The sequence below is a fragment of the Phyllobates terribilis genome, unplaced genomic scaffold (assembly GCF_046119375.1).
Source record: "Phyllobates terribilis strain yellow unplaced genomic scaffold, ASM4611937v1 Scaffold_7__3_contigs__length_470593459, whole genome shotgun sequence".
Lineage (NCBI taxonomy): Eukaryota > Metazoa > Chordata > Amphibia > Anura > Dendrobatidae > Phyllobates > Phyllobates terribilis.
The window spans coordinates 255,721,433-255,735,091 of NW_027362767.1; the positions used below are offsets into that span (position 1 = coordinate 255,721,433).

Consider the following 13,659-nt stretch of genomic DNA (forward strand, 5'->3'; position numbering starts at 1 on the left):
ACTCGTCACTGCAGCGTCATGTAGGTGACTGGGGTCGCACTGCGCGGTGACCTCGGCCATCACACTCGTCACTGCAGCGTCATGTAGGTGACTGGGGTCGCACTGCGCGGTGACCTCGGCCATCACACTCGTCACTGCAGCGTCATGTAGGTGACTGGGGTCGCACTGCACGGTGACCTCAGCCATCATACCCATCACTGCTACATAGCGTCATTTAGGTGACTGGGGTCGCACTGCGCAGCGATCTCGGCCATCATACTCGGCACAGCAGCAGTAGGTGACTGGGGTCGCACTGCACGGTAACCTCAGCCATCATACCCATCACTGCTACATAGCGTCATTTAGGTGACTGGGGTCGCACTGCGCGGCGATCTCGGCCATCATACTCGGCACAGCAGCAGTAGGTGACTGGGGTCGCACTGCACGGTAACCTCAGCCATCATACCCATCATTGCTACATAGCGTCATTTAGGTGACTGGGGTCGCATGGCGCGGTGACCTCGGCCATCACACTCGTCACTGCAGCGTCATGTAGGTGATTGGGGTCTCACTGCGTGTAACCTCGGCCATCATACTCGTCACTGCAACGGTAGGTGACTGGGGTCGCACTGCACGGTGACCTCAGCCATCATACCCATCACTGCTACATAGCAACGTCATGTAGGTGACTGGGGTCGCACTGCACGGTAACCTCAGCCATCATACCCATCACTGCTACATAGCGTCATTTAGGTGACTGGGGTCGCACGGCGCGGTGACCTCGGCCATCATACTCGTCACTGCAGCGTCATGTAGGTGATTGGGGTCTCACTGCGCGTAACCTCGGCCATCATACTCATCACTGCAACGGTAGGTGACTGGGGTCGCACTGCACGGTGACCTCAGCCATCATACCCATCACTGCTACATAGCAACGTCATTTAGGTGACTGGGGTCGCACTGCGCGGCGACCTCGGCCATCATACTCGGCACAGCAGCAGTAGGTGACTGGGGTCGCACTGCACGGTAACCTCGGCCATCATACGCATCACTGCTACATAGCGTCATTTAGGTGACTGGGGTCGCACTGCGCGGTGACCTCGGCCATCACACTCGTCACTGCAGTGTCATGTAGGTGACTGGGGTCGCACTGCACGGTGACCTTGGCCATGACCCCTGTCACTGCAGCGTCATGTAGGTGACTGGGGTCGCACTGCACGGTGACCTCAGCCATCACACTCGTCACTGCAACGTCATGTAGGTGACTGGGGTCGCACTGCGCGGTGACCTCGGCCATCACACTTGTCACTGCAGCGTCATGTAGTTGACTGGGGTCGCACTGCGCGGTGACCTCGGCCATCATACCCATCACTGCTACATAGCAGCGTCATTTAGGTGACTGGGGTCGCACTGCACGGTAACCTCAGCCATCATACCCATCACTGCTACATAGCGCCATTTAGATGACTGGGGTCGCACGGCGCGGTGACCTCGGCCATCATACTCGTCACTGCAGCGTCATGTAGGTGATTGGGGTCTCACTGCGCGTAACCTCGGCCATCATACTCGTCACTGCAACGGTAGGTGACTGGGGTCGCACTGCACGGTGACCTCAGCCATCATACCCATCACTGCTACATAGCAACGTCATTTAGGTGACTGGGGTCGCACTGCGCGGTGACCTCGGCCATCATACTCGGCACAGCAGCAGTAGGTGACTGGGGTCGCACTGCACGGTAACCTCGGCCATCATACGCATCACTGCTACATAGCGTCATTTAGGTGACTGGGGTCGCACTGCGCGGTGACCTCGGCCATCACACTCGTCACTGCAGCGTCATGTAGGTGACTGGGGTCGCACTGCACAGTGACCTTGGCCATGACCCCTGTCACTGCAGCGTCATGTAGGTGACTGGGGTCACACTGCACGGTGACCTCAGCCATCACACTCGTCAATGCAACGTCATGTAGGTGACTGGGGTCGCACTGCGCGGTGACCTCGGCCATCACACTTGTCACTGCAGCGTCATGTAGTTGACTGGGGTCGCACTGCGCGGTGACCTCGGCCATCATACCCATCACTGCTACATAGCAGCGTCATGTAGGTGATTGGGGTCTCACTGCGCGTGACCTCGGCCATCATACTCGTCACTGCAGCGGTAGGTGACTGGGGTCGCACTGCACGGTGACCTCAGCCATCATACCCATCACTGCTACATAGCAACGTCATGTAGGTGACTGGGGTCGCACTGCACGGTTACCTCAGCCATGATACCCATCACTGCTACATAGCAGCGTCATGTAGGTGACTGGGGTCGCACTGCACGGTTACCTCAGCCATGATACCCATCACTGCTACATAGCAGCGTCATGTAGGTGACCTCGGCTATCATACTCGGCACTGCGCGGTGACCTCAGCCATCATACTCGTCACTGCAGCGGTAGGTGACTGGGGTCGCACTGCACGGTGACCTCGGCCATCACTGCTACATAGCAGCGTCATGCAGGTGACTGGGGTCGCACTGCACGGTGAACTCAGCCATCACACTCATCACTGCAGTGTCATATAGGTGACTTGGGTCGCACTGCATGGTGACCTCGGCCATTACACTCGTCACTGCAGCGTCATGCAGGTGACTGGGGTCGCACTGCGCAGTGACCTCGGCCATCACTGCTACATAGCAGCGTCATGCAGGTGACTGGGGTCGCACTGCGCAGTGACCTCAGCCATCATACTCGGCACTGCAGCGGTAGGTGACTGGGGTCACACTGCGCATTGACCACAGCCATCATACCCATCACTGCTGCAGTAGGTGACTGTGGTCGCACTGCTCGGTGACCTCAGCCATCATACCCATTACTGCTACATAGCAGCGTCATGTAGGTGACTGAGGTCGCACTGCACGGTGACCTCAGCCATCATACCCATCACTGCTACATAGCAACGTCATGCAGGTGACTGGGGTCGCACTGCGCGGTGACCTCGGCCATCATACTCGACACTGCAGCGGTAGGTGACTGGATTCGCACTGTGCGGTGACCTCAGCCATCATACTCAGCACTGCAGCAGTAGGTGACTGTGGTCGCACTGCTCGGTGACCTCAGCCATCATACCCATTACTGCTACATAGCAGCGTCATGTAGGTGACTGGGGTCGCACTGCACGGTGACCTCAGCCATCATACCCATCACTGCTACATAGCAACGTCATGTAGGTGACTGGGGTCGCACTGCACGGTGACCTCAGCCATCATACCCATCACTGCTACATAGCAGCATCATGTAGGTGACTGGGGCCGCACTGCACGGTGACCTCAGCCATCATACCCATCACTGCTACATAGCAGCGTCATGTAGGTGACTGGGGTCGCACTGCACGGTTACCTCAGCCATGATACCCATCACTGCTACATAGCAGCGTCATGTAGGTGACCTCGGCTATCATACTCGGCACTGCGCGGTGACCTCAGCCATCATACTCGTCACTGCAGCGGTAGGTGACTGGGGTCGCACTGCACGGTGACCTTGGCCATCACTGCTACATAGCAGCGTCATGCAGGTGACTGGGGTCGCACTGCACGGTGAACTCAGCCATCACACTCGTCACTGCAGTGTCATATAGGTGACTTGGGTTGCACTGCACGGTGACCTCGGCCATTACACTCGTCACTGCAGCGTCATGCAGGTGACTGGGGTCGCACTGCGCAGTGACCTCGGCCATCACTGCTACATAGCAGCGTCATGCAGGTGACTGGGGTCGCACTGCGCAGTGACCTCAGCCATCATACTCGGCACTGCAGCGGTAGGTGACTGGGGTCACACTGCGCATTGACCACAGCCATCATACCCATCACTGCTACATAGCAGCGTCATGTAGGTGACTGGGGTCGCACTGCACGGTGACCTCGGCCATCACTGCTACATAGCAGCGTCATTTAGGTGACTGGGGTCGCACTGCGCGGTGACCTCGGCCATCATACTCGGCACTGCAGCGGTAGGTGACTGGATTCGCACTGTGCGGTGACCTCAGCCATCATACTCGGCACTGCAGCGGTAGGTGACTGGATTCGCACTGCTCGGTGACCTCAGCCATCATACCCATTACTGCTACATAGCAGCGTCATGTAGGTGACTGGGGTCGCACTGCGCGGTGACCACGGCCATCATACTTGTCACTGCAGCGGTAGGTGACTGCGGTCGCACTGCACGGTGACCTAAGCCATCACACTCGTCACTGTAGCTGTAGGTGACTGGGATCGCACTGCGCGGTGACCTCAGCCATCACACTCGTCACTGCAGCTGAAGGTGACTGGGGTCACAAAAAGAAGCAGTTGGATTTTTTGCAGTGGCTTTTAGGTCACAGCATTCACCCACATTATGCTGCGCTGTGGTGTTGTGGCTCCATACACTGTGTAGTGGCCGATCTCGGTACTGCAGCTCAGCTCCAATTCATGGAAAAATGATGCACAAAACAAATGAAAAAAAGACAAATTATTTTTATCTTTATTTGGAAAGACAGCTACAGAAAAATGGAGAGTATAAAACAGTCTTGTAGCCAGTGTGCATTCCTGCAGCTCAAGTATCATCCATTTCATTACAATAAATAAAAGGCTGCACGAAAATGGGAAGACTCCAGGAATGGGACGAGCAGTGCAATGGGTGCAGACCACCTCACAACTCCATGAGACATCATCAAAAGACCTGAAATCATGATTTATTTTTTACTTCACCCAGCTTAAAAATGGTTAAAATCATCGGGGTCCCAGCCAGGGTCAATGGATATAGGACTACGTCATCCTATTTCCTCACCATGCGGCTTTTCTGGAAACAGCATTGGACCCGTAGAGTAAATGTTATTACTTCATGTATTTGTCACCTTCATGTTATGTAGCAGCAGACGGCGTCAACGCCAACGTAAATGAATGTACGGCGGAACCCGATGGGGCACAATGGATAAAAAAACTATAGGAAGGCATCTGGTGTGTGGCCGTGGTCGCTGGGGCACAGTTTCGGCGGCTTCTTGTCACCTCTGCTCTTTAAAACTTTGGTGCAGATTCTCGGCCTGAGACTTCAGCTGCCGAAACTCCTCCTGGATGTAATCGGTGATCGCTTTCCTCATCTCCATCTGCAGAGAATTACAGAACAGTAATGCAGCCGCTACACAGGAAAATATGGAGAAAAATCACACGGACAGTGGATCGGTGGAACTGGCATGATAGGTATGGGGTCCTATGCACTAAGCTCAGCACATGCCCTTAACTCCTTCCTGCTCCATTATATACTATTACGTCATGCAGAGGGTGCAGGAGCTGAAGCCGCTCACACAGGGCAGATGCCGGCTGTGTTATACATCCAGCACCTGCTCCTAACAGCAGCGATCGGATCTGATGGTTTCAGTCTCAGACAGCAGCATTTAGGTGCTGCCATCCTAGGGAGGCATCTATTTGGGCACTCATCTTCCCCTCTCAATCGCAAGGTGCCAGTGGGTTACCAAGGTAGCTTGGGACTTGTATTGTCCTCCTGTGAAGTCCAATGACCTACTGGGCTTTATAGAAGATTATAATCTTCACTATAATACCACGATTAAATGAAAGCAGGTTTGAGTCCTGGGAAGGCTGAAAAGTTTTAAAAAATATGAAAAGGAATAAATATATATTACTATTCGGGCCACCCCTTCTTAACCCATCCAAAAGTAATGGAATTAAAAAAATAAATAAAACATGTGGTATAGCTGCGTCTGTAAAATTCTGATCAATATAAAATTCTGCAATCCATAAAGGAAAAAAATTAAAAAAAATATAAAGTGAAATGACAAAATTGCTCTTTTTCTGGTGCTGCCCTTCACTCAAAAAGACAATAAGAGGCAAAGCACGGTATGTACCCCAAAATGGTATCAAAATGTCAGCTTGGCACGCAAAAACAAGCCCTCAAGTTGAAAAAAAAAAAGCAAAAATATTTTGGGTCTCAAAAAACAGACACAAACCAGTTTACCAATTTTTTTTTTTTTACCTTCAAAACTCACAATTTTTTAAGCCACTAAAATAACAAAGGATCAATTGGATTATACAGCGAGGCACGTGTCCTAATGCTACGCCATCACTCTGCGAGATGGGAATACCCCCTTATTGGAGTGGAGACAGACCCGACCATTCATTAGATCCATGCGGCTCATCTTGGATTGCGCTGATTTTACCAGCCTAGTGATTATCAGTGGTATGGGCTTAGCTGCTCAGAGACTGCAGGATGTCCCCAGTCCACCGGCCAGCGTTATGACCTCTGATGACGCCAAGGGAAAGAGTAAGGATCTTACCGGCGTCCTGCACTCAGCTCTTAACTTCTCCACCACAGACGCGGCACTGAACGGGCTCCCAACCAGCACAGTAATCTTCTGCAGGGAAGAGAAGAAATGGAGACAGTGACCTGACTGCGCTGGAAAATCTATAGCTCCAGTCACTATCAGACCCCCGAGTCCTAGGAAGTCACCAAGAAAATCTACGCCAGGATAGGGGAGAAGCGTCAGATCGTGCGTTCCCTTCGCTCGTCCGGTGTCCCCTGTATGAATGGAGGAGTGGTGAAGCGAGAAACAGTCCTGCTATGGGTCATACACATGATCCCAAATCAGAGGGAGTCACAAAAAAACACCTACCTGTCCCCATCGCGGCACATAGGGCGGATCGTTAGGTAGCACATCGTTCATTCCTGGGATACAAGAGGGCGATATCACAATCATTGTATACACATATAACTCCTTTTTCTATCTTCTCAATGGGTATTTCCTGAATGTTATGTACAAATATACAATATGACGCCTGAATATAGGGGATAATATATTCCCCCTTCTAAGAGGGTTAGACATGGGGGAATAAAGTGCTCAGGTGCTACAGTCCAGAGCTGAAATCGCCAGCTCCTCCTGCACAGAACCTGCTCCGGGGAGTAGTGTCATCATTGTACAGTCTTCTGATGGAGAAGGACAAAAAGCTCCGGCCCCATGGTATTATAGGAGGGCAATCAAAACCTTAAAGGGGTTGTCCCCTTTCAGAAAAGTATTTCTTATAAGCTCTATTAGTAGTAAAAAACAACAACTGGGCGTTACTCTTCCACCCCAGGTCCAACAGCGAGTTTCCGCAGCTGCTCCCTGCATCCGTTATTGCCAGCAGGACTGACCAAAGCGCTGCAGCTGATCAGCTCTGAGCAGTTTCCGAAAAGTAATGGTCAAAGACGCACACATGCGATAAGAGGAGAGACAGGGTCAGTACTTACCGACGTGCCAGAGAGGAAGGATGATGGGGTTCAGGGTGCACTCAGATATTAGGCGGCCGATGCCTAAAAAGATGAGCAGCGATGACGACATGCATGATATCTACCAAACCCAACTCAATTTTGGACTATGTCTTGCGCACTCACCCCACTTCAGCCTCATAAAATCTTGCGTCATGTTAACTTTTCCTAAAGGGAAACCAAAACATTATGAAAATGCAGGATCCGCGGACGCTGGCAATCCAGGATCAGAGAAGATGGACAGAAGCTGCAGAGACGCTGCTGCACCTCCGTATCTACATGATCGGGTATACCGTGTATATGGGATCGGGGCCATTACCTTCAGGGAACACGTGCACCCATTCTCCATTGTTCAGCCGCTCCACAATAAAGTCCATTCCTTTCTGATATACTCCATCTCCTGCACGACAAGATGCAAATGATGATGCTGGGGGTTGTAGTCTTATAACAGCTAAAGAGCCAACAGGTTGCAGATTAAAGTTCTACAGACTTAAAGAAAAAAATAACCCTAAAATGTGTGTGCGCTAAAAAACATTTCTGCAGTCTTTTTTTCTATTTCCTTGCAGTATTCAAGATCCCTGCTTGTTGTCAGTGAATAGGAACATTACTGAGTTCATCCAGAGGGCAGGCTATAAAATATAGCAAAATAGGTGCACTGAATACTTCTCAGAGCTCAAGGTTTCCAAAAACCACTTATATTCGGGGTGAGTATATGCACATTGCATTCAGAGACAGCAAGCGTAAACGCACGGTCTATACAGGAGATTATTGGACAAATCACTGAATTTGAGTTTTTCTTTCAGTCCTATTGTCCTTGGTGTATAACATCTGACCACTCCCCCCCTCCCGGTGTATAATCTCCAGCCCCTCGCCATGCCGCCTGCCTTTACTAACATGTGACAGAACGTCTGGTGGTGCAGAGCTCTCCGATACCAGCGCGGTCCTGTAATAGGAGCCACCGGGGTAACAAGTCTGGTCATAACATTTCTTGCTCCTGAATCTTCCCCCATCACCTGTAATGATGATATTAGTGATATTATTGAGAAGTGGAAGGAACCGCAGCAACTCAGCCACAAGGGGAGACCCCATAACATTACAGAACGGGGGGCCGAGTGCTGGGGAGCAGAGGGCAGAAAAGTCACCACTGCTCTGCAGACCCCATAACTGCAGAGTCCAGTCCTCCTCTGGTATAATATCAGCACAAACAGCGCCCCCACCAGCAGCTTCATGGCCGAGCAGCTGCATGCAGCAGTACATCACCAAGCACAATGCTGAGCATCGGATGGAGTGGTGTAAAGCCGCCACCACTGGACTCTGGAGGAGACGTGTTCTCTCTATCCGGCGTCTGATGGAGGAGTCTGGGTTTGGTGATTCCAGGAGAACGTTACCCCCTGACTGCATTGTGCCCGTTGTGCAGATGGTGGTGGAGGATAATGCTATGGGCTGTTATCAGGGGTCGGCCTCGGCCTCTGAATCCCAGGGAAGGGAAATCTTAATCTTCTTCACAAGACATTGTGGACAATCATAGCTTCCAGCTTTGTGGGAACAGTTTGGGGGAGACCCTTCTTTGTTCCCCATTACTGTGCCCAGTGCACAAGATCCATACAGACATGGGGGGGGTGGAGAACATGAGCGGCCGCACAGAGTCAGGACTTCAGCCCCATCTCATAACGGAGATTGTGACCCCGGGCTCCCCCCAACATCAGGGTCTGACCCCACAAATGCTCTTATGGATGAAGGGGCAAAAATTCCCACAGACACCTCCAAAATCTTGTAGAAATCCTTCCCAGAAGAGGGGAAGCCGTTATATCTGCAGAGGGCAGACTCCATATTATGTCTATGGATGTAGGATGGGAGGTGAGAAAAGCCCCTGGATGTGTAATGTGGAGGAGGCACATACTTTTCTCCATATAGTGTGTGTAAAATATATATATATATATATATTTATTTATTTATTACTGTATATGGACTGCCACCCGCACTGACCTCGGCACACTGGCACACACTTGCCCATACTGAAGAACCAGGAGTGGACCTCTTTTGTGAAACAGATATCTGCAGCAGTAGGGGTCCTAAGAGAAGGCACAGACATGTCAGTAAGAGCCGCGATATCCATGGATGCCTCCGGTGGTACATGGGGAGAACACTCACCACCGCATCGTGCTCAGGTCCCACAGGTGCTTGAACTTTAGGATACCTGGAATACAGAGGAGAATATTTGTTACCTTCTTTTCATGGCATTCCAACTGTTGCAAAACTACAACTCCTGACGCAAGGATATGGCCCAGCACCACCATATATCTAAACATACACTCGTGCCAAGGTCCCAAAAGAGACAATGTAGAAAGAAAGGAAGTGGAGGGAGAACAGGCACCAAGCGTAATGAATAATCAAGTATAGAGGCAGTGTATTGAAAACATAGTGTAAATTTTATTATAGTCAGGCCATACAATACCACTTGTTAAAAGGACATATAAAGCAGAAAAACAAACATCTGGACAAAGATGACCCCTTAAAAAGGTTCTAGCATATATCCAAAAAGTACTGAATACACCTAAATTCATATATCAAAAAATGCACCACCGATATGGTATAAGACTAAATAATTCTAATAATGTAGACATATGGCTAAAATGTATCCCCCAAATAAATTATACATTATAAAGATATAGAATAAATAGATCATTTGAACAGGAGGAAAGAAGATATGTCTATGTTCTCCCTAAAGCGGACAGTACCCAATAGGTCATAGTGGGAAGGGGAGAATAAGTAAATAAAGTATACCAACCATGTAAGGTCACAGTGGAGAAAAAGGGGGATGACAACAGTGCTAACCCTACGCGTTACGCCATTAGGTTCTGGCTTCCTCAGGGGATATTCTCCCCTTCCCACTATGACCTATTGGGTACTGTCCGCTTTAGGGAGAACATAGACATATCTTCTTTCCTCCTGTTCAAATGATCTATTTATTCTATATCTTTATAATGTATAATTTATTTGGGGGATACATTTTAGCCATATGTCTACATTATTAGAATTATTTAGTCTTATACCATATCGGTGGTGCATTTTTTGATATATGAATTTAGGTGTATTCAGTACTTTTTGGATATATGCTAGAACCTTTTTAAGGGGTCATCTTTGTCCAGATGTTTGTTTTTCTGCTTTATATGTCCTTTTAACTATGTTTTTTAACAAGTGGTATTGTATGGCCTGACTATAATAAAATTTACACTATGTTTTCAATACACTGCCTCTATACTTGATTATTCATTACGCTTGGTGCCTGTTCTCCCTCCACTTCCTTTCTTTCTACAAAACTACAACTCCTAGCATGAGCTGCGTGCAGTTGTCAGTGCAAACAAGGAGTTGTAGCATCTCAACAGCGGGAAAGCCACAGGCTCGGGACCATTCAGTAATGGGTTCACCGGCAATGACACAAGTCTGTCCCAGTCCCTGTCTCCCTGGTGTCGGAGGCCAGACCATGAGTGCAGGGTGAGCCCCATGACGAGGGAGGCTTACCCCACAGGTGAGGGTCGTCCATACAGGACTGGTGGTTGGAGATGGTGATGAGCGGAGTGTCCGGCTGCCGCTTCTCGATCAGCTCATATAACACTTCTTTGTTGTGCACCCGCAGACTGTTCATGTACTCTGCGAGAACAAGTGACAGCTGCAGTCATTATAGTTACACTGAGTTGTCGGATTAACAGAAATTCCGGACTATTGGAATTATACAGACATTGAGACCTAAACCGTTATGTCACCCACTGCCGGGGGTCCATGGGACAATTTTTGCCATGTGGCAGATTATCAGTATTTCCAGGCCACTGGACCCAATGTCCTCCTAATGCCTTCACACTACAACTCTCAGCATGTCTAAACAATTATAGAATCTGGCCAATCCCTTTATTTTTTAGCTCTTTACTTTCGGATTGGGAAAAGCAGGCGATTCATACATTTATGTTTTTGATTAATTTTTACTTTTTTTTTTTCCCCTTTATCCCCTCGGGGGACTTGACCTTGTGATTGTTTGTGCGCTTGTACTATATACAGCACATATCACAATCTCCTATGGAGCCGGGCTCCACTTCATGGGAGTACAAAGATGGCAGCAATCGTGTGTGTGATTGACAGCAGGGTGAAACAGCAGGGAAAGGGTTAAAGGTGTAATCCAATCTCATAAAGTGATGGCACATTGCTAGGAAACGCAATCACTTTACAATTGGTGGGGATCCAACCTCCGATCCTCAGAATGAAGGATCCATTGCAAAGTAAAGGGGACGCAGTGATAAATCAGCGCTACCGGCCCTTTAATATCCAGTTGGGGCGACCTAGAGGGGACGCAGTGCTGAATAAGCACTATGGTCCCGCAGGTCAGACCTCCTGACAACCATAAAGCGATGACGTTGATGATGTGCCATCCCCTTTACGGAATATGGATCCCATGAAAGGTCTTCTCTGCTACCGTGAGCTACTCATAATACAAGGTTACATAAAGTCTATAAGACATGCTGGGAGTTGTAGTCACAACAGCTATGAGAAAGCCAAATACTTACTGGTCCATATCCAGCTGTAAGTGCCCACCAGCCCGGTGATCACGGTGCTGGTCATGTGCCGGTATACGTGTGACTTGACAGGGAACGGCCAGCTCACCACCAGCGGCATCTTCCACCGTACGTCAGCAGAGATCTGGAACAGCGACACAAGGGAGAAGAAAGCTCTGATAATCCGGAATGTTGGTAATCCAGAGATTAACTCCCAGCCAGCCTCTACAGTACACAGGATTATTATTAAAATGGTCACCAAGTCAGAGATACAGCTACCCAGTCTTCTACCTGGCAAGTCCTGTGAAGCCCAACCAGGGGCCGAGCTTCAGAGGTGGCCGCAATGTTATTATATATTTCTTAAATGCACGTATTGGGGGTAGGAATCATTTCTGCAATTCGGTTTCATGAAATATTTGGCTTTTTCCGGCTCCTTGTTTCCCGACACGACACATTCAACTTTCATGTTGTCTGAGGTTATAAATCAGCTGAGATAAAGACAGATACAAGTGTTACAAAACGCTGGTCAGACCGCTATAGCGAGCTCACTGACGGAGTCTCAGTTAGCTCATTCTGCAGCCAGCAACGGATGACAAGACTATAAAAGGCAAACGGTGCAAACTGTTTATCGAAACCCAATTGCAAACATTATCTTTAGCCCCAAATACATGTATTCAAGTAAGGAAAACCCATCTCCCCATAGGTGACCTCCCCTAAATGTGGCCCCACTGGCCCCCCGATGGGACATAGTCGCTAGCACTGTATATGCCGCAGCTGTGCAGGGTGGCGGGGCCCAGCACTCACACAATGCCTGTAATGGGGGCTGTGCAGTCACCGCACCTCCACCGCCTGCCCTCCATCACTTCCGGGGAGGCTCCTCAGGAAAGTCCGAGGCTTCGGCCTAGTCTGACGCGATTGCTACGCTCCGGGCCACTATCAGGAGCTGACCTCCGGCTTTTCCCCTGGGCTTCCCCCGGTGTGGTGACAGACTGCAGGCCGGGGCAGAGCGGTGCGGGGGCCCGGGGTGTGCACCTCCTGGGGGCCGCCATCTTGACGGGGACCCCACTCACCTGAGCGGACGGGGGGCTTCATTCACACGAGTCGTGCACTAGTTTCTTGCGCGTCTCCCTGCAGCCTCGCCACTGCTCACTAGAGGGCGCCAGAGCCGCAGCATTGCGGCCTCCATGCGCCGAGCTCTTCAGCCTCCCGGCAGGGCTCGGCCTTACCTCTGCTTGCTGTCAGTGATTGGCAGCACCATAGCGTTATATCTGATCTCAATGCACAGCTGAGGGGTTGTTGCACTGTATGGTGACATAAGAAAGCGGCGTCCATCTGTAATATGGGAATAGAAGAGGGGTCCTTATAGCCGCAGTTATTGGGTGGTCCTGACACCACAGCCCCCATACAGCCTGTGTGTACATGGATGAGCAATGTATGATCTCCTGTTACTACAAGGCGTCCATGTATCTGTTCTCTGTATACTCATGTAACCATCCATAGGGCAGCCATTCACCGCGGGCACCCCGAAATCTGCTGCCCCTGGAGCTGATGAGCAGGAAACCCTAATGGCTGCAGAGTGGACCCCGGGGACGACATATTGTGTATTATGTGCTGATATACGAAGCGCAGAGCGTGAGAAATGTAATGTCTCCATCATCTATCTGCTGAGTACAGTGCAGTATAACTGCGATTCTGCTAGAACTTGGAGCCCTGGCCCTAAGGCTGCGTTCAGACGGACGTATTCATGGTCCACGTACAGGCCTGCAGCGCCCCGGCGGTCCACGTACAGGCCTGCTGCGCCCCGGCGGTCCACGTACAGGCCTGCAACGCCCCGACGGTCCACGTACAGGCCTGCAGC

General features: G+C 50.4%; 1 protein-coding gene across 2 annotated transcripts; it reads right to left on the bottom strand.

Moving 5' to 3' along the window:
- Positions 1–4,459: 4,459 nt before the first annotated feature.
- On the bottom strand, positions 4,460–13,627 carry TAFAZZIN (tafazzin, phospholipid-lysophospholipid transacylase). Of its 2 annotated transcripts, none has more exons than XM_073640360.1 (11): positions 12,872–13,627; positions 11,814–11,946; positions 10,780–10,908; positions 9,409–9,454; positions 9,244–9,329; positions 7,577–7,657; positions 7,384–7,425; positions 7,240–7,302; positions 6,626–6,678; positions 6,290–6,367; positions 4,460–5,104 (listed from the first exon to the last, which is right to left on the bottom strand). In XM_073640360.1, exons 2-11 carry the CDS (start codon positions 11,920–11,922, stop codon positions 5,003–5,005), a joined length of 789 nt encoding a protein of 262 aa, XP_073496461.1. In that variant the 5' UTR covers positions 11,923–11,946; positions 12,872–13,627; the 3' UTR covers positions 4,460–5,002. The 2 variants fall into 2 exon arrangements, with proteins under 2 accessions (XP_073496461.1, XP_073496462.1); XM_073640361.1 differs by lacking the exon at positions 12,872–13,627 and adding an exon at positions 12,606–12,843.
- Between the last annotated feature and the right edge of the window lie 32 nt (positions 13,628–13,659).